The sequence below is a fragment of the Lagopus muta genome, chromosome 4 (genome assembly GCF_023343835.1).
Source record: "Lagopus muta isolate bLagMut1 chromosome 4, bLagMut1 primary, whole genome shotgun sequence".
Classification (NCBI taxonomy): domain Eukaryota; kingdom Metazoa; phylum Chordata; class Aves; order Galliformes; family Phasianidae; genus Lagopus; species Lagopus muta.
Genome location: NC_064436.1, coordinates 13,265,367 through 13,291,780, shown reverse-complemented (window position 1 = coordinate 13,291,780; position 26,414 = coordinate 13,265,367). Strand labels below are relative to the sequence as shown.

The 26,414-nt window shown below is 35.2% G+C and overlaps 1 protein-coding gene across 1 annotated transcript in view; it reads left to right on the top strand.

Annotated features, from left to right (window-relative positions):
* IQCM (IQ motif containing M) overlaps positions 1–26,414 on the top strand; it is a 172,686-nt gene that overhangs the window by 129,974 nt on the left and 16,298 nt on the right. The window contains exon 12 of the mRNA XM_048942656.1: positions 17,668–17,826. Within this exon, the coding sequence (XP_048798613.1) occupies positions 17,668–17,826 (159 nt within the window). The remainder of the gene's footprint in view (positions 1–17,667; positions 17,827–26,414) is intronic.

The following is a 26,414-nucleotide window of genomic DNA, read 5'->3' as shown; positions in this document are numbered from 1 at the left end:
GATTTTAATAGATCTTATAAAAATAACGTTCCGTGCAAAGATTGCTGATTTAGTCCAAAAGGCTATTACAACAGCTGCATAAAACCACTTTTTTTTTTCCCCGAAAGAAGTACTAGAGTTCAGCTGGGATAGGCGTGTGTGCACGATGGGTCTTCTATTGTTGTCCTGTTATTTCAAGAGAGAAGACTATTGAGTAACCTAAGAATTCTTAGGAGTTGTTTTGCGCTTCCCTTGTTCGTGCCAGAGACAATCACACATTAACTGCTCACAAGCAGAATGCAACTTTATGGGTTTACTTGAATATTTTCCCTGAGATAATTTCCTTTACTACTGAAATCTTTGGCAGAACACCTCCTGTTGGTCTTAATGAGGAAGGATCAGACCTTTAATAAGCATCACAGTCACGTAAGCTTGGGGTTTAGTTTTTTAGCATCGTGCTTTTTAAGTGATTTTAGTTACTGCCTGCAGTGTATACAGCTGTGAACTTGGATAATAAATAAGGATTATTTCTATGAAGAAACCTTTGGCAGCAATTTTTACTTTGCTGAGGTAAGCTGTTAGTCATCTGCCACCAAAGGGTAATCAGCTAGATTTTAAATATTGCTGTGTCTTTCTACTTTTACTGTATTTTTGATTAGTCAATAAATACATGTTCAGTCTATTTCCAAAGCACAGCAATCAGTACAGAGGCAAGATGCATTGCTGAAAAGAAACAAACTAGCAGCAGCTAATTGTAAAGCCTTTGGTTGTTTTAAGAAAAGGTTGGCCTCTCATGGAAATTAGAGGAAGTTGGTAAAGCTTCATTATAAAAAAAAAAAAAAAATCACAGCCAAAATATGGTGTTGACAGGTGGTAAAGTGCATTCTTAAGACTGAGTAAACTTATTCCCTGGCGGTATAAAGGATGCCAGAGAAACTGTGCTCCCTGATATGAAGGGTGCATTTGAGCTTGAGAAACTGCAGGTAAATGCAGTTCAGATTCAAGAGCCTAAGTTTAGTCTACTAAATTGATATTTAGGAATCTGCCTGATTTTCCTATGTGCTTTATGCCCTGTCAAGGAGAGTGATTTGTGTAACTGTATAAATACAGAGATGAGAGAGGAAAAATAGTTCCCCGTTCTTGGTTGTTAATAAATAATTCAGAGCCAAAAATATTTACCATCCAACTCTCCCTTCTAAATCACACCTCAAAAAAGTGTTGATAAATGCTAGGTAATAACTAAATATATTGTATGAATGGAAATGTTTGATATGTTGAGGGAAAATAATGGAAATGGCCTGACTTGATTAAACACCAGTAGATAAATCCTAGCTTACAGGTTGAAAGTACAGAAATTAGCTGTTTAGTTTCTTACTCAGCCGAAAAGAGAGTTATAGATTGCATTGCAATAAAACCGAGCATGCCCTGTAATCAGTCGCTGGATGTGCCTCAACATGAAATTGAAATAAATGGTTTAAGCATATGTAAAGAAATCATTCTGATTGGTAAGGATCACAGTTGATCATCAAGTATTGTTCTGAAACCTGTGGTATTTTTTGTCTGTGAAATGGATGCAGACAAGGAAAACTGAGTAGCAACTTCAAGTATCCACTAATGTGAGTAACTCTGACACACAGCAGTAGTCTGAGGAAAACCTGAAGGACTTCCCAGTGCCATAAATTTACCATCTGTGATCTGATGTTACTACATCATAGTTGATCAGGTTTTTGGTTGTAATTCCCCTGCACAGTAGACCATTGTGTGATTGTACAATGCCTGGCACAACAAGGCTGAAATCTCCATGGGGGATTGAAGGTATAACTGTAATGTAAGTATCAATATTTTAATCATATGGCTTATTTCATCTGTAATCTCACAATTGTTTAGAGTAATTTGGTCATTTGTTTCTTGTGCACGTTTAAAATGATCCCATGGAGACTTCACTAGATTGAGCTTTAGGGATTATGAGGACCTGATTATTCAAATTCCCTGCATCTGTGGGGGTTTCTTTTGATACTGCATGTTTCAAACTGAATGTTCACTAAATACAATGAATTTAAAATATGGAAAAAATGGATTAAATGAAAACATTAGATCTGCATCTAAGTTTATAATCAGTATGATATGGGGGATGGAAATGAATGTGGAACCCAGCTGAAAAGTGTTTTGGCATAAGAACTCTTGACTTACAGCTGTTCCTTTGTTCTTTTTTGTTAGTTTTACAGCTTTTTTTTTTTTTTTTTTTTCAGAAAACCTTACTTTGCATGAACGACAAATTTGTGTAAGAAAATTGTTTAGCTTTGTGCATCATAATTTAAGCAGAGTGAATTGAAATCTGTTTAAGTTGCATAGTATTCTGATGGAGTGGGCAGTTCAGCCAAATAGGTCATTTCTGTGCAAGATTGATAAGTAATCTTTTACTAAAACAAACAAAAAAGCTCAAAACCTTGGAAAATACTCTTACGCTTTAGTAAGGCTAATGTGTCTTTAATACCAGGATTGCAGACGTAAAATAATAGAATAAAAATCTTTTATGACTATACATGGACATCACCTGTAAATGGTTTCTCAGCACAGTATGAAATAATCAGACTGATGGGTAAGGTTGAAAGACTCTGTTTGATAAGCATTCACAGTCTACTGCAAGATGGTGTCCTCATAAGGCGTTGCTTCAATTGCTGAATTTTCCAGAGTAGCTGATGAAGAAGGCTACTACCCCCTTTTCCTGTGGTTACACAGAATAATTCAAGTTGGAATGTACCTCAGGAGATCTCTGATTCCACCTTCTGCTGAAAGAAGGCTAAACTGTGAAATCAAAATTGGTTGCTCAGGATTAATTGAGTATAATCAACAAAATCTGAAAGAATGGAATCTACACAACCTTCTTGGGCAGGCTGTTCCTCTCTTTGACTGTCCTTCTGGTAAATATTTATTGAGTCAATATGCTTTTTTTTTTTTTTTCTTTTTTCTGATTATTTGAAGTTCTATTATTTTATCTAGCCTGAAAAAATTCAAATCCATGTTTCCGGTCTCAGATAAATCTTGGTTACTGTGATGTATGCTGGTTGAGTGGGTTGGACTGGACTGTATTACATGTTTAAATTGTTCTGATGGTCAGAAAGGGATCTACAAGTTGCTAGAAAAAAGATAGAGATCCAGGATGTACAGGAGTCCTATTTTGAGCTAAAGGAGTCAGGCTCTGGGAGGAAGAAGCATTTGGTTTCTGATCCATACTCTAATAATTGTTACCTTTTATTTTGCATTAAATAGTCATGGGGTAATGTACATAAACAGAATCAGAGCCCACGTTTCTTGCCACTCAGAAGGATATCCTATTTACTGCTTTAGAAAGTCATAGAATGGATCTGTGATTTTTTTGTTTGTTTGTTTTTTGTTTCTTTTTCTACAATTTTATCTTGTAGCTTGAATGTCGTTTATTAAAGTAGTCCGGATTAAACAGGAAAATTATCGTATCCTGTATAGCTAGGTGGTGAGAGATCTATTTAAACAGATGAACTTTAAGCCTCCTCCCCCTAGAGTGGCTTAGCCAGAGCTTTAGCATCAGTGCTTTCATCATTTACCTGTTATAGAACAGCAATCACGTTCACAAATTCCTCTTTAGGACATCTTAAGGGAAAGTGGCCATATTCACCACTCAGTGTTTAGCTCTTGCTGTAGATACCTGTCAGTCCACGTTCCCAGGACACTCACTGGTTCACTCCATCGTAGGGCGTGGTTGTTCCCTGCCAGGCTTGAGAATTTGGGCTAGGTTTCAACAAATGACAGCCTTCATTAGATTCAATGACAGTGGTGTTATATGAACAGTAGAAGTGTTTTTCCAACATCTTCCTCCAGGTTCTCCAATTTATAATGAAATTTGAAATCACAATAATAGAAAAATCCTTAATTTCTCAGATTCTAATCTCTTTTTTTTCTTCCCATCTCAGTAATGTGATTACATATTAATTTGTTGCAGAAATGGAAGTGTGCAAGGTATGAAACTAGAAGAGTGAAAGGGACTGTCTTATGGTTCAGGTGGCTGAATGCCACTGTGGGGATTAAATTCTTCTAATTTCAGCATCATTTTCAACTGGGATCCTCAGCAGATCTCTTCAGTGAGAGTTTTCGCAGACTTTTAAAAGATTAATATGTCCATAAACAAGAAATTAGTTCATAAGTAAACTACCTATAAACAGATGCACAAACAATGGCTTTCCACCACCTTGAATACTTAGTCATATCAAATCAGGCACATTTGTTAGTGAGTATTTAGCGATGTGGCCTTCATTTCCCTCTGCTTCAATTATATGATTTCTTAGAGGTGTTTTGAGGATAGATTAATTATAATGAGAGCTGAGAGCTCCACAAAAAAGCTGAGAAAACCAACAAAAAGCCCATGAAGAAATTAGTAATTTTGTATGCAGTGCAGGGTTTTGATGATGTGTGCTAAATAAGGCCTGGAATCAAACACAGAAGGATGAAGATGAAAAGAAAAACTGAATAGCTCTCCATTCAGTCAGTGTCCATTTTATACACTGAATAAGTTCCTGTAAGGGGAAAAAATACAACATTAGTTCTCATATTTTATAACTTTTGAGTTCTTTGAATCTCTGAATTTAATATTTGTGCAGCGTGAGATGAAAGAAATGAACAGCAGAAATGGCACAAAAGAGTGCTCTTCCATGAGGACATCCCATAGATTTCATTTAAGCAAGATATAAGAGTTTGTGTGAATTTTTGTGTACAAAGAGCTTTTGTTATTGTTGTTTTTAGTGCCGGAAATGAAGCTGCTTGTTATCAGTAAACTTCTCAGCAGCTGCCTAGCCAGCAGGCTGCCACGCTTCCTTGTACAGCTACACAGTGCTGTGCATGGTAGGCAAGTCTGGAAGTACAAATATGCTTGGAAGAGATCTAACATTCCTGACCAGATCTGATGAGCCTGCCTTTTTTGTGAAAAGGAATTGTAGTGTAGTGTTCAGATGCATGAGAGTGTAATTTTTAAGCTTTATGAGTAGAGGTACAGAATTTCACCGCCTTCACCAGTACTCTAATTCTCTTGTGTGAATCACAGTCCTCTCTGGAATCAAATGGCAAAGGAAGCTTCAGTTTTTAATTTCTGCCTGTCAGTCACTGGAGCTGAATTGATAACCCATCCACAGGGATTACGTAAACTACGCATTTCACAGGTAAAGGAAAACTCCCTTTTTGTTTGGTAGCTTCATGGCTGTAATTAACATTTCTGTTTAGGTCTAATTATGCTTTTTGTATCTTAGCCATTATGCTAATGGTGTTGTTCAGTAGTATGTGAGATTGCATTCATTATCACTGGTGAATTAAACCTTTATTAAAGAAAAATTCCCCCAGGCCTCATTGTGAAGTTAAGTAATTATTCATTTGGTTTTATCCTGGCAATTAGCTTATATACTGTAGCACTCACGATTGAGTTTCTATACCTCCCTAGATGAGATTAACCCACCATGGTAAATAAATGCCTAACAGCTCCCAGCATATTGTTTTAAGCACATTATCATATAGAGGGAAAAAATAAGACCCATCCAGTAAAAGAGATTTCTAGTTGCTAGCAGGCGATACAGTCAGAAAGAAATTGTGCTGGACATTCGGGGCTCTGTGCAGCAAAAGTAATAACAAACAAGTTTATGAAGCTCTGCAACATAGCAGTTAATTCTTCTTTCAACTGCAATGGTTTCCTAGGACAATATGCTTCCTAACGGATATACGCTTTGTACTCGGCTCACATAGTGAATCAAGCCTTCTGTGAGCTTTCACACATAAATAAATTGCCTGGAGTTGATAGCCTAGCTCCCCATCATGAGTGGGAAAAAATATTGAGGAAGTTCTTATTGGCCCACCTACATATTCATTGTTGTAGTCTCACACAATTGAATTCTACTATACTTTTATGCCTATTCTACTACTAGAACATGAAGAAGTTAGGTGATTTACTAACATTCATACGAGAAGTCATTAATAGCAACAAACTCTAAATATAGTTCTGTTGTGGATTAATCAGACATTTTACTTGTGTTAACAGTTTTTTTTTTTTCTTAATTTTCTTTCTAGCATAAGCTCAGTTTAGGAATCCCTTACAAAATAGAGGAAGTAAACCAAATTTTGTTATGATCCTCCATTAGTAGGCAGCCACTGGTCCTGTCTTTAATTACAGCTACAGCTACAGTTTTTAGAAATATTTTAACATGGAAGCACTGTAAAGACATTAAACAAATCAGCCAAGCGTCTCTGACCCCGTATAAGCCTTCAGTGATGGCTCATATATAATCATTGCGTAATATGAAATCTAACATACTACCACAGTCAGAACATTAATCAACTATCTGGGAGTCTTTCCTCTGTAAGTAATTTAGGATTTGACCTTGAATTTGAGTAGCTAGTACATGTGAAATGCAGACATTGCATTCTCTGTCTCTTTGCACAGACAGGTAGAATTAGCAAACGTTTATTTCTGATAAGCATCGTTTAATCAACTGCGTATTCTGGCACTATCTACTGTACACCCACAGGATCTAGGGACCACCTTAAACATCTCCACTTTCAATTCTAAATGCAAACTGCCTGTCACTAACCTTGTCTCAATATCAAACTTATGAAGCGCAGCAGACATAAATAAATGAAAAATAATTTTTAAATTGTCACATAATTTTTCCACTGGAGAAAAAGGAAGAGAATAAGAGGAACGGGAGTCACAGTGACATTCCTGTTTTTTAATACATTTCATGAAATCATTTCACTTCAGATTGTCAAATCATTTCTGCTTCACCTCATGGAGTTGTTTGTATTTGAGTATCCAGGCTTAAGCTCTCTGCAGCTGAAGTTAGGATAAGAGTTCAAATGGAATTGAAGGTCATTAGTAATTCCTATTAAATTATTAAATATAGGTTTAGTTACAGATTGCATAACAAACCAACATAATGTTATTTACAGTAGGCATTATTCTACTTCTTGGGAGACTTTTTAGTTGCATAGTAAATATTCATGAAGTGCTTAAAAATAGTAGTGATAAAGAAGTGCCATATATTTTTGTACTATACTAGACATTATTAGATAATGGATTGCAGTTATGTACTATAAGGTTTTCACACAAAGTCGTTTTCCAAATTGCGTTCTTCCAAATGTGGAGAGGGTGCAGAGGAGAGCCATGAAGATGATTAGGGGACTGGAGCACTTCCCCTACAAAGACACGCTGCGGGAGCAGGTCTTGTTCAGCCTGGAGAAAAGAAGACTGCGGGGTGACCTCATTGCAGCCTTTCAATACATAAAGGGAGCCTACAAACAGGAGGGGAGTCAACTCTCGGAAAGGGCAAATAACTGCAGGAAAAGGGGAAATGGGTTTAAGTTGAGGGAAGGAAGATTTAGGTTGGATGTCGGGGGAAATTCTTTACCATGAGAGTGGTGAAGTGCTGAAACAGGCTGCCCGGAGAGGTTGCGGATGCCCCATCCCTGGAGGTGTTCAAGGTCAGGTTGGATGGGGCCCTGGGAAGCCTGGACTAGTACTGAATGTGGAGGTTGGTGGCCCTGCCTGTGGCTGGGGGCTTGGAGATTCATGATCCTTGAGGTCTCTTCCAACCCTGGTCATTCTGTGATTCAGTAATGTGCTTTACCTTTTAGGTTCAGTGGCAGTGTAGCACAATGACTAGGAAGGTCCAATTTCTAGGCTTTGTTCTTAATAATTTGCTTTATGGAGTAGCAAACACATCTCCATGGAAAGAAAGCTTTCGGAGAGAAAAAGGTAGTGCATATGTGACCTATTGATCAATCCAAGATGAGTGTTAACTGCTGTCCAGGGGGAATGAAGGAGAAAATGTATTTCAGCTGAAAAATTATTTTGTCAAACTGCATTAAGAAAGCTTCTGTATTTAACAGTGTGTGACTTGTTTTGCAGTAAATCTCTTCATTTTAGGAAATCTATTTTTGATTTCCAAAGCTACAAAGGAAATGAGACTTGTCTTTTATCCTGCATTATTAGAAATTATGTTCTCATTGTAAGGAAAATCCTAAAGACCAAATTCTTCACTAGTATTTATTGAAGTGAAGTGCTGCCTGTGCCTTGACCATCCACTGTTGGGATAATAGTATGCAATGGTATGCCTTAGGGCATCTATTAGATTTATGCAATAAAAAGTAGGTTCCATCCATGTTAAAATTGACATGATTATTGCTTTTTCATTCATGGCTGCTAAGAGTTTTCCTAAAATGAAAGATAATGATTGCATAAGGAAAACTAAAATTCCAGAATTTTGCTAAAATTGGCTTTTGTTGAATCTTATTGTGGAATACGTTCATTTTTTTGAAACTGTACTTAAACAGGAAACGTTTGCATTTCAAATCAGACTATCATATAAAAGTAGATGATATTTTCGTAAGAGAATTTTTGAGAGATGTCAGTTTGAATACTCTACCCCTTTCATAATGGTACAGTGGAGAAGATGCTAGAAAGTTTTCAAGGTATTTGAAATCATTTTCATTATTGAGGAAGTATAAAAAATGCTGTTTTAAAGCCATAACAAATTGGAGAAGAAAGGATTTGTAAGGATGATCAAAGTGAACTGATTTATTTGATCAGCAAGCAGCAAATTTGTCTCCAAGCAGGTCACGTGTGCTCAAATGCTCAAATTTATCAGAATTACATTAGAATGGTATCTAAAGACTGTGAAAGAAGTGCAAGTCTAGGTTGATTGCGGCTTTGCATCATCATCTTCAGTGCTGATCATAGCAACAAACACATCACAATCACGAAAATAGTCTTTAAATTAGTGGAAACATTTTCTTGCTAAATGAATATATTGTTCATTTTCTTATGGTCCACAAATGCCTGAAGCTACTGCACAAATTGCACCATGATCGTATAGAGGCTGATTAGAAAAACACATCTTGCCTTGTATGGACAGTGCACAATGGTTGCCAATGCTGTTTTCTTAAGGAAATCTGGTCATCTTGGTGAAAGATTTCAAGTATTCCATAAAAATATGCAAAAATATATATTCATGATTGACTACTGGGGTTTCGTATTTCGTATGCCGTTGCCTCATTCATGTCTGAATCATGCTGATTCTCTGAAATGTTCAGAAAGGAACTGCTAGTCCATTTGCTATTTTCACACTTATATTTTCAAAATATGGAATTCCTAAAATTATGTATTGGTTGTTTCTTTGTTTGGCTACACTTTAGCTTTAATACATAGAAAAATTTTGAAGATAACTTAGAAAAAATTGTCCATTTCCAAGAAGAAGTATTCCAGGATACCAGGTATAAGCATCAGAACATTTTGTGCACATGAGCAGAAGGGAATTTTTTTTTTTTTTGGCTAATACCTGTTCTTTTCCAGATTCCCTTAAAAGGAACTGAAATGGGGTAGAAATAATACCATTTTTGAATCTTAACTGAAGCACTCTTAAATTCTACTGTAATAATGACCAAATTAAGCTTTCTCTATCTTCAAACTGGAAATGGAATTCCTGAAGGAACAGTTGAAATAGCTGGGAATTAGGAAAATCTTTTGTTTACCTTTTACATGTTCAGGTGAAATGAGACTTTAGAATATTCGGAATTAGGAATAGAGAAAACACGAATAGATTGGCCACCAGCAAATGATTAATAATGTTAAAATATTTTAAAAATATTTTTATTACACTGCTATAGTAGGTTGTAGGTCAAAATTAGAACATTCAATAGGTCAGAATATCAAAGCATATTTTTGAAATTACTTTTGACATATAAATGTTTTTACTGCACGCAGCACAGTCGTGGCTTGCTGCCAGTCAGACACATTTTCCTTGCTTTATTTACACATTGAGGTCAATGAGATTCCAAGGCAGGATTACTCATTTTTACCTAACAAATTTAGATTTGCCAATGAAATGACCTATGTTATGAGCAGGGTTGTCTTAAACCAAAGATCCTGAGTCTGTGCTATGTGAGTTGAAGGGATTACTAGTACGAATGGTGATAATAACATCTTTGGTGGACCTGTGCTCTTTAGTTTGTTTAAGAAGTACCAGTTAAATATTGCTAACAGGATGTAATGTTGTTGGCATTTTAATGATCTCTTTTCCATTTTTGGAACCCGGTCTCATGGTTATCAGTGGTCAAGCATCTTGCATTGCCTGCTTGCTGCCAAGCTGCAAGCTTGGAGTGGCTTTGCTGTTACTTGTTTGTTTGTCTTGTCCACATGGGCAATTTTTGTTCCAAGATTAGTCAACACACAATAGGAAATAGAAATTTTAGATTATACTTGTAATTCCCAGTCCCAGGGCTACTTCTTAAGAATTTGAAGTCCACAAGAACATGCATTTCATGCCTGTATAGCCTAAATGTTATATTTCTAAATGTTTTTATTATGTACTCACAGGATGTATATTGCTTCCCTTTCAATGCTGCGATGAAGTAAAATGTCTGTTAGCCTAGAAGGGAGTAATTATTTAATATAATTTAGTAGCTATGGTCTTTGTCATGTTCAGAGGTTTGTTATTTACTCATCCCAATTGTACAATCAATTGTTCCCATAATCCTCAGCATTAAAGAATAAGGTTTCCATGGTAATCTTAGATTTTGTAAATGCTTACCATTTCTCTAAATGGGTACTTGAAATAAATAAGTGATCAGCTATCTTGTAGCCAGAGTATACTTTATTGGTATAAAAAGCAGAAATATACCTCTGTTATAAAAATAGATTAGTTTCTTCAGACATAATAAGTTCACAATCTGCAGAATCATGACCCTACTGATAGTGTTAACAAAAGCTTGCTCCTTAATTATCTGCATTGCATTCAGCTGCTGTTTCCCTCCTAAACTCAATTATAATTCTAATAGCAGCTGTGCTACCATTGTTTGTTGCAATTCATTTTAAAGAAGTTTGATTGGATGTCATTGGTCTTTTTGACTAAATGTTCAAGGTTCAGAGTATCCACTGCTGCTAATAGCCCTCATCTCATCTCAAGATTATACTAATTATTTACGTAATTATACATTACACATTATAGAGCTATTATGTATTATTTCTAAATGATAGTTCACCATCAAAGATGTTGAACAAAAGAATATATATAGTTTCATTGTCCTTACACATATTTCAGTATTGGTGAAGATATACTTATTATGCTCTGTTTCTGTGTTAGCCAACAACTGAAGTATCCTTCCAGTACACTGGAAATTTATTAGAGCATTCAAGAGTCTGTATTACTTTCGACAATGACTCTTCTTTTTTTTTTTTTTTTTTTTTTTGTACATTTATGTCTGCAATGGGCGTGATAAGCAGATAGGAAGAAAAATGTCCTTTTATGTCCTTCAAGTTTTGTATAGCCCTTCTATGTGACAAATCTTAGTTTGATGATTTAATGTAGTAGAGCTACATTAGCTAGTAGAAATATACTTAATTACTATCACTTATAGAATTGTAGAAAACCAGCTAGCTCATGTCTGAGGTAATACAAGAATTTATATGATAGTTAGGGTGATCTTTTCTGGAGTAGACAAAAATAGACAATGGACTGAGTGTAAATATTGTATGTTAGATTGGGTTCCAGGTATGGAGGTAGTTCTATTGACTTTATATCACTACCACAAATATGACTTCATTTCAGAATAACTCATACATGCTGGAGAAAAGAAAGCAGAAAAAGAAATAAATAGATAATCATTGATTATCTTAAGAAGGCATTATCTGTTTAGAGAGAAAGTTGAATTTTGTTATTGTTTATGGGCAGTTTTATCCTTAAGACTGTGGGAGCCTTAAAATTGATTATGTCTGTCAAAAAGGTAAGGCCATGAATTCTAGCTTCTTGTAGCAATAATGATAATGGCCAGTTGCAAATTTTTGGGTTTTTTTCCCCCTCTCTTCTGTTTGTGCTCTCTAATATCTTAAATGTTATATATCTATTAGAAATTTTTTTTAAAAAAAAAAGCAACATAAAAAATAACTCCTCAAAACATTAGAAGAATCCTGTTGGAGTTGCAAAGACAAGTAATCTCTAACATGCATATCAGGTGCACTGCATTTGCAAATTGGCCTCTAGGTATATACATAATGTCTTTCTATTGCACTATCATGTACAAACTTGCACGAAATTGCTGCCCCATTCAATACACAAGAGATTCACAGTTGATGGTGAAGAAGGTCACTGTTAATACTCCTCCGTTTTTTTGCACAAGCTACAAAGTGTGTGGTTACATAGTTAAGGCATTCGAATTTAGCCCACAGCAGCTTCACGAGAGTTTCATTTTGCTGATGGTTCATTTATGTAAAAGTGTTTGCAGAGGTATTTGGTATTTTTGGTTGCCTGACTTGGGATCTTGATGACTGATTTGCAAAAATGCTGAGGATTCAGAACTTAGATTTCTGCTGCAGCTTAAAGCTTGTGTTTAAAACAAACAGAATGCAAAACGCTCTGAAAATGGGGTACGACATGTCTACTGTTAGAAGCCTGCAATTTGTGGATACTCTTCTCTATATTATGTTTTGGTCAGATTTTAAAATGTATTTGCATGGCTAGTGATGAGGATAGTCTTGTAAAAGAAATTTCAAAAGAGCTTCCCTGCTTGGAAATGTGGTGTTTTAGCATGTTAGGGAAAATGATTAGGCTTCTTCATGCATTTTTGGGTACCTACTTAGCTGATCCTATGTGTCTTAGCCTCTAAATAGTAAAAAGATCATGAATAAAACCTGTTCCTCCCTTGGTTTCTTACAAAAGTAGATTTGTTAGCATCTATGAACATTTGATTACTCTTGTGATGAGTCTCGTGGAAAAGCTCACAATGAAACCACTTACTCTATCTTTGGTTCAGAATGTGAGTACCGTATGGTAGTGAAGTCCTGGAATAATGCAGTGAAAAAGGTGAACACTGTGATCCTGATGCAGTGAAGCCAACAGGACTCATGTGGATCATGAAATTAAGGACCATATCATAGAACACGTGCAAAAGGGACCATAATGCTTAGCTACTTGACTTTGCAACCTTACTAATCACGTCTGAATGCAGTTGTTACATATATAATATTCTATAAAATTTTGAGAGTCATTTGAGAAAATACATATATCAAACTTACAAGTTTGCCACCTATTTTTAATATAGCAATCCTAAAATGAAGGCAATACAAGCTTTATTGGACCTCAGACTGTCATATATCTATATTAATGAGTAATGAATGCATTTCCTCTATTTTGAGAATTAGCTAGCCTCTGGAAAACAAATATGAATCTGGATAATGAGACAAGTCTGCAGTGTTGATGAAAATAAATGTAGAGTTTATTCTAACACAGTTTCGAAAGCACAATCCATTTAGAGTCATTTTGTATATCTGTTCCAACTATCTCATTGTATGGTATATGAAAATGTATTTTAGAGTTCTGCATGGCATTTCACATTGAATGAAAACTTAATCATTGTTTGAGATTTAAAGACTGAAAGCGTAATTTTGTAAGGAAAGAAGTCCACATTTTGAGCGTGAAGTCTAATACCTCCCACACCCCCCCTCTCTTTTCTTAAAAACATAAATTATTACAATTTGGTGCTGGACTACATGAATTCTGTGGATTCCTTGGATTTATGTTCCAGTCCAATCAAGAAACTGTTGGGTTTGGGCCCTTCATTCTGTGACTACTTCTAAAAACAAACAAACAAACAAACAAAACTGCTCCACAAGTAATGCCTCCAATTTTATTACGTTGTTGTGCCAAGACGTCAGAGGTGGGTGTTGGTGGTATGGAAGTAGAGGCTGAACCATCTCAGCAATATACCACGCCATTTTCCTGCTGTTGACAAATAGCAGTAGAGGAGCAGCCTGACAAAAGGGCGGCTGATGTGATGTGCGGTGTGAGGTACCAGGTACGGATTACATTCTTACCTCTGAAACCAACATCATGTAGAATAACTGCAGTTATTAGTGAAAAATAGCAATACCCTATATTGAATTGCAATCATAGTTCAAAAGATACAGGTGAATATTCAGAAATAAACCTAATTGTGTTAGGAAAAGAAAAAAGGATCACATTTCCTAGTATCAAAGATATAACATACTAAGCAAAACTAAAATATAAAGTGATAAAACTATGAAAGTAAAAGAAGCACATAACAATAGGTACAAATAATTCATTGCATTTTTCAAAAGGCATGCAGCCATAATGGTAGACAAACCAAGCATGTGTTCTTTTCTTTATTGTTTTTTTGGTCATTCTAATCAGCTTTAAACATTGTAGATTTTTATTTTCTCTCATGTTAAAAAGAATTATTATTATTATTCTCTAATATTAAAAGTAAGTCATAAGCATAAATGATCCCTACACTTTTCAGCTATTTTCCTTGAGTACCCAAGAGCTAACAAGTGATGTTTTCAAAATGAATCTTAACAACTTGGAAATTTCTGAATAGCAGTAAGGAAACATGTAAATAAAACATGCTGAATTGTGACTTTATAGGCATATTATACAAACCTGATTCCAGCAGTGAACATTGTTTTTGTTGCATAGAATTACAGTGAATGCTTTAGTTCTTACAAAGAGAATGCTCACTCACTCTTTGTAGTATGGACTAAAAGATGTCCAGTTAGCATCAGTGTAACGCTGTCTAATTGAATTTGCATTGATCAATAACTTACCTGTATCTGTGTTCCTTCTGGTTTGTGACCTTGCTCGTGCCTTGGTTGCTTTTAAGAAGTGCAGAAATGTTTCATCCTGCACTATGCAAAATTATATACTATATGCTTTCCCCATACTTTAGGTAATGTGTGTTTTTTTTGGTTGTTGTTTTTTTTTTTTCTGGAACCTAATGACGCATTCCCAAAAAGACTAACTCGTTTATTTATCAAAGTACTTCAGGGCTACATTGAGAAGGAAAATATTTTGTGTGTATCTTTCTTAATAACCTGGCCTGTTCTAGGAGTTTCTTAGTTTTTTGGTTTATAGTTTCTATGTCCTCTGGGGAAAAAAGAGGAATCTATTATTATCATGTGATTTTCAACATGAGAAACTTTCAGTAACTGGGAGGGAAATGATCTAAAACACTGCAAATCGAAACCTGGCAGTTGTTTCTTAAAATGTTTTTATAACTGATGAGTTTGTAGACTCAAATGTGATAGGCCTATGTTCCATCTCGTTATATGTTGTCTTTTTTAGTGTGCTTTGTATGTAATTTAAAGCTTACTATTTGACAAATTCAGTCTAATATTGAAAAATGAATGGTATGAAGGGGCATTGTAAAAATGAAGTTTTTCTGCCCAAGTATTGGGAAACAGTGAGAGGGTACAGGATTATTCGTATTGAAGTCTGATAAAATTTGACTATTGTTAATTGTTGGCACAAATGGAAGTGTCTATGGCAGAGTGGTACTACAATGGGGTTGAATGGTAGCATGGAACTAAGCAGGAGGCCTGTGTTCAACAATATTTATATTGTAGGTGTACATCTTTTCCAGTTCTTAATTATACTATTTATTACCCACGTTTCAGTATGCTTTTGCAACTATTTGGAATTTGGCCAACTGACTGGCTAACTAGGCAACCTGAATTTGAATTCGCTGTTTGGTAGTTCCCCATTAGGCTGGTGGGATTTTTTTTATCCCGTAAAGACAGGTAGTATGGTTTGTCATTTCCCACCTCTGGAACATTGGCTGTTCTCCATTAGTTCTGAAGAATAACAACCAGTGGATCCAATACTATTTCTGCAAGTTCCATTAGCTCGCTGGGATGAATTCCGTCTGATTTCTGTGAATTTTCTTTCATTGCAGTGACAGTGTTGCTCATTAAAAAGTCAGTTACCGTGTTGCTTAAGGAAGCCCTGATAAATCTATTCTATCAGATGTTTTAGACAGAAGGCTGAGAATGTGTGTATTGGCATCTGGATGGCAAGTGAGAGCCAGATTTATGATGGACAGCCGAACTGCTGTAGTGGTTCTAGGGGATAGAAATGTAAAACATCACAATACCAACAGGTGAATTGATGAGTTCATCTGACACGGATGAATTATCTTCATACATAAGAAACAAATAGTCTTACTTAAAACCGGAATAGTAACAGAAAATCTAGTTTTAGGATGCTGTTGTTTAAAAGGAAAGGTCTACTGGATTATAAACCTGAGCCTTCCCTAGTATATCTGCTTGATTAGTCCTGCAGCTTATGTTCAAGTAAAATTTTAATGAACTTTACTATCCTTTCTCCTTGTCTTGAGTTCTGGATGTTTAATTATGACACCATAGATCAATGATCCTTGCATTTATTTTTGTACACTGTATCACTCAATGACATAAGTCTGAAAAGCTTTTTTAGCAGTTTTGCCCTTCAACTGTAAACTGTGATTCTGTACTTCTTCATTAATGATCTTGGAGTGCTTACATAACTCCTTAAGAGAAAATATTAAATGTAAAATAGTTCCATTAATTTAAGAACAGGGACATTCTATTTAGAATCCCCTTTTCCTTGCTCAAGGAGTACAGCGTTTTTCATTTTGATAAATGATTTGCCTTGTTATAACTTTTTAAACTAATGGATATAGAAAAAAGGTGTTAAATAAAAATGGTATGACAAAAAAAATGTGACATTCACTTTATTTTACATGGAAACGAATGTAACACAACGTGATTTTATTGAACTGTAACAGGAAAACATGGAAAGTTCAGTGCTGAGTGGGCCTTGAAATTTATTGTAATATAGACCCCTTCACGTACAGATGGAGTTTCAGATGTGACCCAAATGGTTAATAACCAGGACTGTTAACAATACCATACTATAAGACTTTTGGCTTATTGCACTTTTCTGAAGGATATGAAAGGTACTCTAACTGTGAGTGTCAGTATCTGCATCCTGGAAAAAAGTTGCATTTGGTGTTAACCAGAAGGAAAAGTAACTTCTCCTCCATAGTCAAACAAGCTTCTAAAGAGACTATTCTAATTGCTGCTACAAAAACAAAAACAAAAAAAAAAAAATCAGAAATCTGCATTGTTTTAGCTGCTCCTGCAGCCAGGAACCAAGCTACAGTTTCCAAGAAAGTGAGCCCTCCATACATGAGCTCCTTTATCTCATGAGAACTCATATCTCCTGAATGCTTCTGAATGCAGTGTTCAGTATATGCACAAGACACTCTTGTAGAATTGAACCTTTTCAAGTCAGAATTGTTCCACTTTTTCAAATGTATGATGTTCAGCTGTTGTTGAGGATTCATGTCAAAAAAGAGATAAGAATCTCTGAAATCTTACTTCTTTCTGTTTTTTACTAGGGTACTGTTAGTAAGTATTGCTTTTTGCCATATAATTTTCTGGTCTAACTTAAGGTGTGCTACAGTTTGTGATTAATAAACATCTTCCATTAAGCTTTACATGCCTGTGAGAATTTTTGTTATGCTTATCACTGGGCTCTACTCAGAGCCATATTATTTAGTTAGTGTCATAGAATATATATCTGTGTATTAAACTAGTTGATGTATTAGAACAATAGTTAATTGTATTTTTCCAAACTGGCATCTTTTTCCTGGCTTGTAATCATATCCTGTAGCCAATAAATCTGTGTACATCTCAATCTTTTCGTCTTACGAAAGTCCACAGTTTCATGGTGGTATGTTCAAGGTAATAAAAAGAAATCTATTTATAGATGCTATTGTTGTGGGTGCTAATTGCATATAAGTATCAGGGAAAATATGTTGATCATTATCCTTTTTTCTGTTCTGCAGCTTCTGCTACTGCTGTAAGAAACATCAAAAAGCATCAGGCAGTTGAAATGGCTTTCACAATGTTTCCTCCTCTTGGTGCAAAAGTGAAGAATGTAATTACAGTGCCACTTCCATGGCTGCATCCTCTCATGGATGGAAGAGGTGGATCCAAGAAATCAGGTAAAAATTTCAGCCTCTCAGAAGGTTGTGAACGCAATGAAAGGCACAACAGTGTTGTATCTTCTGCATCACCAAGTAAAATCTCTGATTTTCAAGAGTTTGCAACACAAAATCTGCGAAGTAAGCAACTGGGCATAAGAATTTGTAACGTTTTTTCTGTGTATTAATGTTATAAAGAGAATGTTCTCTTGTTATGTTTTTGAAGGTTTAAATTCAGGCCAAAACTGATTTTCTGCTACTTGCCTTTGAAAGCAAACAAGGCAGGCAGACATTCACTAGAAAATGAATCTAGATGCACAGAAAGAATTTACGACACCTATGTAAATGATGGGAGATGAAAATATTAGAGTGTATCTCTTTGGGTGTGCTAGTGGTAAGGCTACAGTGCACTGAAAAGTCTAAAGAGATATACTTAGAGTGCCTCAGAGCATGATGCCACTGAGAAAGAAAGGGCCAATGAGGACAGCAAAAGTGGAAAAAAAAAAAAAAAAAAAACATACCTCACATTTAAAACCCCCACAGAACTAAGAGTTATATAGCAGGCTGTTTGGTTTTGGTTCTTTAATCTTGGAGTAAGGAGAGTTTGCTTCAAAACAAGCTTGGAGTCAGAGAAATCATCAGACTAAAGTTCCAAGTAGTAAATATACATGTTTCACACTTCTTCTGGCCTTTCCCCTTAGTTTTATTCGTAATAGAAGCCAAACTGTATGTTAGAAACTGAAGGCCTGGATCTTGTTGGTTCTTCCCGTGCATTCATGGGAATTTCCCATGGTATATTTAGATTCTGAACCCATTCCTAGACCCAAAGACAGCACTCTGTATGTTGCACAGATAAGTGGAATTTAAGAGCTCTGCAAGCACAGTTTATTTTCAAAATGTGTATGTAAATCAGAAGATGGATTGAGAGAAGAAATAAGTGCAGTAGGAGAAGAATGTGAGCCACCCCTTGCCCAAAGTTCTGTGTTCTTGCACTGGAAAAGGAGCAGTGGTTTGGAATTAAAGCAGTTATCCTTGATGTTTTAACAAGACAGTGTCTTTCTCCTGTCATTTATCATAAGGTTCTCTATGACAACTCTGTGAAACTGCTGTGAAAAAACTGTTATTCAGTACAAAGCAAACAAATTAAAAAAAACTTTTAGATTTTCAAACCTCAAGTGGTAGGACCAACTAAACTAACTGATTTTCTATCTGTATTTCTGTTTGTGTTTTCATAAGTAATAATTCATGATTCTAATAGCTGCAAGGCTTTGATTGAGAATGAAATACAGGAGGATTTTTTTTTTAATCTTTACAAGTATTTTTTAAGGCAAACCTACAAAAGCTTTTTCCCATTTCTGTTGTTTCATTAACACTTGAACTGGCATTGAAAAATGCTAATTATACTTTCTTCGAGCCCTATCCCTGTCTGCTATAAATGGTCATAAATTCATTGATTTTAATACAGAAAAGCAGGTTTAAACTTGGAGACAGATGCCGTTTGTGTGAGAGTTTCAAAGTCTGTCATGACCTGAAGTATTTAAATGTTCTCCTGTTAGTCAATATTCTAGATAATGGCTTCTCTTTTCAAGTGCTCATTGAGTTCCTTGGTAGCATATTGCTTTTTCAGATTTTGATTATAATGCAGATGAGAATAGTAGCAGAGGCAAAAATAGATCTTTGAATGAGATTATGATCTATATGGTAAGATCTACCTCTGCAGGGCTTTTTTACTCCATGACCAGAGTATTGCATCTTCTTGAGTTACCACAGTTATTAAACTAGTTGGCAAGAGAGATGCAGTAGTTGCCTTGAGAAGAGATTAGTTTATTGAGGGAAGACTTTCTGCATCTCAAAGACTCCTCTACCAATGAGTGCTTTAGTTCTGGATAGCACTGCAAATTTATTGGGTTTTACCATTAATGCTTATAAACACTGTAAGATTCATACACCCCTTTTAGTTACTGGGTCTGTTTCTGTGTCCTGAGATATGTCAAGCTCTTGGCAGGATACTGAGAAGCACTTCACCCACTTCCCAACTTATCTGTACGCAGGGCTTTTGCTCTCTGGATAAAATCTAATCTGAGAGAAATAATCCCTGAACTGTGATTGTATTAAATTCAAATAGAGAAGTTCCCATAGGCATATATTTATGCTATGTATGTAAATTGCAGATTCTAGTGCAGTGTACTGTGAACTTCTAATCTAAGTATAAAAATTCTACATATGCTTAAATAAGCAGAAATTAAGCTTTTTTAAACACTTTTTGAAATGCAATAGTTTTGTTCATGTCATTGACATAAAAGGCATGTTTTTGTAACACTTCTGCACTTATATCAACTACTATTGCTCCTACATTTCCAGTAAGTAGTGTGCTAACATCTCTTTTAAGGATGAGTAATCTTTACTGTATTTTTTTAAGTGGAAAATGGAAGATAATACTCATTTCCCCTTGGAAAAATAACTGTATAAAAATGCATCTTCCCACTCAATTTATTTGCCAGCTTTTGTATTCAGATTGCTTCACTGATTAAAAAGTCACGGCATCAAGGTTTAATTCAAATTCAATTTTATCACTGCAGTAAGTTTTTCAAGCATTTCAGCTTTCCATATATCCCAATTGCAATGTATGAGAATAGGGTAATATTTCAAACTCACTTTTCTGAATTGCTTTTAGGTGGAAAGAGGCTCCTTATTTAAATAACGGTATGGATGATTGAGCATTACTTTCATTTTGCTTTGTGAACAATTTGAACTAAATACTAAGCAGTGTAATACTGTTAATGGTGACTTAGCTTTTTTCCTTGAGGCCTCTGGTACATTTCCTTGAAAGGAAGGACCGTTTTTGTTTTTTTTTTTTTTACTTTATCTGTTACGGAAGTCTTATTCCTCTATGACACAAAGATGTCATGGTGTTTTTTGTTGTCGTTGCAATGTTTTTGTTTGTATGTTTGCTTGGTTGTTTATTTTTAGTGAAGTAAAATTTTTTTTCAATGTTTTATTGCAGTAAGGAAACAATACCATAAAAAATTAACACTACTGTTTTTTCCTGAATATAACTTCAAAATATCAACATTGATAGCATAACAGTGGGCTTAGTGTGGATGATTTCAGTGGCTCAGTAAGATTGTAAAGCGTTTTTGAAGAAAGCCTTTTCCTTGAAAAACTAATTTAGAAGCTTAGCGTTTACCACCACAGCCTCAAGGAGTCAATGGGACCCTTCAGTGGTAGTTCAGATCAGTCCATTCTATACCACATTCTGATGTATGCCCAGAGCATCTTGTTTAGTCATCACTAGCATCCTTACAAGTGTAAGGAATCTCTGCTAGAGCTGCTTTCCTGGCAATGCTCAGATTTGCCAATTCCTTTCACTGCTAGACAAAAATGTGATAAGAAAGACCTGAAAGTACCATATCCTAACAATTGGAAGCGCTATAATATTGTCTTCAGACTTATCCTGTAGTTCAGAAGAAGCTTTGCAAACTTGGACTCAGCAGTTCCATGGGACAGAAAGAAATGGGGAGGAAGGAAGGCAAAATGGAAGGCTGAAGCACTCAAGCTACACAGGGTAGAATGATTATTTTACTACCTGAGCAAGGGAGGATATGGCAGGTGTTTAAATGTCTGTATGTAGTGCATATTGGCTCTTTCTTTTAGCTTTGATGTGATTTTCCTAGTTTAATTTACATGGCATAGCTTCGAAAATAAAGAGAGATGATACTGCAAAGCTATCATGGCAGGCTTTCATATGGTGTCAGTTTGGGGTAAAGGAACAAAAAGTTCTATTAATATCTTTCTAGCATTAATCTCTGCAAGATGTCATGAAGAACAGAATTAGAGCAATATGTGGTCTTTGCCATCTTTGACTGTTGTGATTCAAAGACACTTTTGATCACTTTAAAAGAAAATTCAACATCTAAAAAGCACATGAACAAGTAGAATTTCCACAACAATCCAGTTCCTCATTTACATCCCAACAGGGTCAATTTTCAATACATTTCACATAAGAATGAATACACTGTTCTCACGATTGTTTGTGAGTATAGTTCCCCATATCCCATGCTGTAAACATTCCCCACAGTGTTAGATCCATGCTGTGACCAACAATATATGCCCAGTGGGCTAGGCTAGCAACGTCTACTATATGTTTATATTTCTTGCTTGCATTTCTGCAAAGCTTCTTCTTCCACTGCCTTAGTCTGGTGGTATGTGTGTTGCTATAGTTTGGGGGATTGTAAAGCTGTCTGTAAAAGCAATGTGGGAATTCAGCCCTTGGCCTTACAAAGGAAAGATCAAGCACTATACTGCAAGGCCTTTATTTTGCAAATACTTATAGGGTATGCATCAGGACAGGAAAGCTACTCATCAACATAACGGTTTGTAGAAGCTTTACATAATATGATTGTTTCTTATGTCTCATTCAAGGTGATAACTGTAGCTTTTTTGCTGCTTGGCATTTCACATTATAGCAGATTTTCTTTAGCTCTGTTAGTTATCAAAATAATCTGAAGTAGAATTCAGCCTAAAAAATCTTTAAAAATCCTGAAAATAACAGCTTGACTCCTCAGAAAAGAAAAATTTTATTTTATGACATGAAAAAAATAGATTATGTGAAATTTCTTTAGAAGAAGGTAAAAGAGAGATATCAGATCCTTTCCAGCCCATTCTATATATGAATCCATATTTTTCATGTGGCATTTGGGTTGTTGAATGTTTAATAATGATATACATCTAGTAACTTTAAAAAAGCTGACTCGAGTGTAGTTTTGTTTTTAAGAGGCTCTAGGAGTGGTTTCAGTTTTCAAAAGTGTAATCTATTGCATTTCAGAGTTTAGATTCTGTTTGACCTGTAGGCATGTTTGTGACTAACCAATTAAATCTCAAGGTTCTATTTCTGTTTCCTAATGTGATTAAGTAGACCCCCTGAAACACAAACAACAGCGTGTGACAACTACATATTGACTTTCAAATAGGCTTTGCATTATGGCCATCTGAAAGTCTGCTTAAAAGATACAGAGAGAAGCCCGAGATAGAATTACAGAAAAATGCCACGGAGTACTCAAATTATTCACAAAGTCAAGCTTGAACCATTTTGAAGTATGGTAGGATTATTCAGTATCCATGAAATGCAGATACAGGATAATTTCTAAACTGTTCTGCATCTACTGCATTAAACTGATATTTCACAAATGTAAGGCACAATTCACAGTAGATTCTAAGGACTAATTTTAGTACAGCACTTCTCTTTCAGGTTTTGAATACAAGTGCAATATAATGTGTTTGTTAAAAACAAGTATTACAAGTAATTTTATTATGTGAAGTAGAATTGAATACGTACACATATAAGCAAATACCATTGTAGACATATAACTATTAATGTTTATTTTATTGCACTGAACAATAGACAAAGAGCAGAAATGGATTTGGGAAACATTTTTATTTTAGTCATCCTTTCTTTCTGCATCTTCTGAGTGAAAGATTGTCAGTATTTTTCAGTGATTCTTGTTAGTCTCAAATTTCTTTCAATGTATTTGAAATATAAATTTCAAACCTTTCAAAATAGAAGAGAAAAAAATTTAATCACCCTGTCACTTTCATTGTGTATCAACATAAATTTTGAAAATATCTAAGACAGCAGCCAAAAATATTTGGTCTTATATTAAATACAATTCATTACTGGATTGTCATTAGCTGCTAATCATGACACAAGATATAATCCTTCCTAAGGAATTAAAATGAGGATAGTATCATAAAGAAATATTTCTTTGCAGTTATAGTATTACGTGGAGTTTGTCTTACTCATGTGTCCTAGTAGACTAAGAACATGAGTCTTAATTGCAATATAGAATCAAGTTACCCTTTGTTAGAGAATTTATAAACCCAAAGATGTCTTAAATAGCTGCAAGGATCTTATAAAGAGATCATAAATAATTCCAGTGTGAACCTAACCGGAATTCTACTCTTAAATTAGGAATTCAAATGTCTCGGAAAAATTGCTGATGATTTTGTGGCAGAACAATAAATTTAACTCTGCAAATGCTCTGGAGACATTTTGTGTCCCAACAGTTAGATGCAGAAATCTGTCCTATAAAAAATAAGAGAAAATAATTTTTGCTTGCAAGAAAAACAGGGTAGGTAGTTTCAGTTTCAGAAATATAGCATTAAGTTCATTTCTTGAACAGGATGGACGTCCCAATGCATTAGAAATACTTGAAAAATATGTATATTTTTTCATATATCTTACCTACACTTTGAGAGTCCGCTTGAATGAGGGTTTCATTACTCATATGAAATAATAGAATGAATGCAGTTCCTCATGAAGAATGAGTAGAATAGGAGATCATCTTATACTTTAGTCTCTGTGCTAAGAGAATACATGTGAAAGGAAATTTTAAGTCCAAATTTTGGTGTTTAATGGCATATGTATACAATTAATGATTTAACTGATTTGCTAACGTTTTTCCCTGCCCAAGGTAGATAGCAGAAGAAATTGTAAAAGGCATTTAGATTTGACTTCAGTGGTTGCAATAAAACTGTGACTTCAGAAGACCAAAATTGCCTCAAAGAGACAAGTGAACTGCATTACATGTACAGCAAATATACACAGACTTACAATTTCAGTAACTTAAAAGCTTTAGAATTCCACAGCAAAAAGCAAACAAACAAAAAAAACCCTGTAGTTCACATTCTTTTGGGAATTATGTAAGAACATAAAATCAAATCCATTTGAAAACAAAACTGTAATGTTATAGATGAAGACCACGATGTTTGGAATGGTGAATCTGAATAACAGATTTTTTTTTTTTAATTTGCAATTACTGTTTCCCATTTCCATATATATATAGGGAGATACCTTGTTGTTTTCCTGCAATTCTAACAAAGCGAATCTTGTATGATGTACCTGAGAGGCTTTTTGTTTTTTAAAACAGTCTTTTAATTAATTGATCACAAATACAGCTTTATGTATAAAGTCAAAGAAATTCAGTAGTCAAATCTGTGATTCATGCTTGCGGTCTTTAGAATGTGAAAACCATTGGCAGGATTTCTAACATCCTATAAGTCAGTTATATTTCATGAAACTAGAAATTCTTTAAATCTGACTTTCTTGGCTCTTGAAATACATTTACTGTTTATTATTACACATGTATATTCTTTTTGCCTGCTCTGTTTATTGTACCACTTTTCATAAATGTTTGTTGTTTTACTGTAATGTTTGATAATTGAGTTGTTTAAAGATATACAAAATATTCAGTTAATAACTTATATATGAAATAAGCGAAGACTACACACTGTAATCCTGCTAAAATATCCTGTTGTTTGCTTTTAAATCCTATAGGCAAAGCATTTCTTTTGTCTGTTTTACTTTATGCCAATGAAGATTTTGAACACAAAAGGAATTAGCTTGGTGAATATCTTCTACATCCCAGTTTCTAGCGTTTGTAGTTATTATCAGGCTTTCAATCACAAAAAGAAATGCTGAAGCTGTTGCTTAGCAAACTCCTTACTTAATTAACAGGAAGGACATTACAGAGGGTTTTATTCAAAACATGAATCTTGAACCAGTGATCTTAGTGTTGTGATTGGTGAGTTCCTGATGATCTCTCAGTAATATCTGGTGCATGTGACAAATTGTCCATAGAAAGATGGAAAGCTGCACACTTGTGGTTATTTTCATTGCTACATCGCCTAAGGCCAGGCCCTGGGATTAATAGGCGTATGGGTTAATAAGACACTGTCCATAGTATAAGAAAGTGCTAATCATTAGCAAGTTTCTAGTCAAAATATTAAGAAAATAGGATTTCATTTGTTTGAGGAATTTTTTCCCCTGGAGTCATTGCTGCGGGACTTATTCGTGTACTGCATTTGTTCCCTTGAATAGTCTCTAGCAAGTACCATATTTAATAAAAATATTAACTGGCTTGATTAACATGCTACAGTTAGTAATGTAGTGGCAAAGTTTTAATACTCACTAGGCTGTTTTCTTTTGGTTATTGTGAAAATGATGTCTGTAAGCGCTATTGGAAGCTCCAAGAACTATAGTGAACAGGTGAGGCGTTATCTTTCCAGGAAATACCAGCTTGATATCTGAAAGCAGTTATGGTTTTCCCCAACTCAGTTGGGTCCATCTTTTAACTTAACAGGACCTGTAAGTTGCCAACAGGTGGTGACGTAGCTGGAAAGCTCAAAGTGCATGTCAGCACTGCTGGCTAGTAAACAGGAAACTCTCTCTTCTGCATTGGTGGTCTTACAATGCTAACCTTTTAGAGCAAGAAAAAGCGTTAAAAGTTTCTGATTAGAAAATTAAATCATTCATCTTCATAGAAGTTTGCATACAGTTATGTGTACTGAAACACTGTTATGAAACAACTGATGTATTTGCTATCTGGTATTTGGAATGCTTCTCAGGGAAGAGATTATTTAAATCTCAATGTCATGTGCATCTTAAATGGAGAATACGTAAGTCTGCATGTATTTTGACCTTTGATGTTAGGTCCAGAGCAGGGATTGAGCCTTAATTGACGTATAATTATTTCCTTCCAGAGAATGATTTTTTTCACTCCTCACTCAAGCATGACTCCATGAATGCAGGATTTCAAGGGCTAAGAACTTTT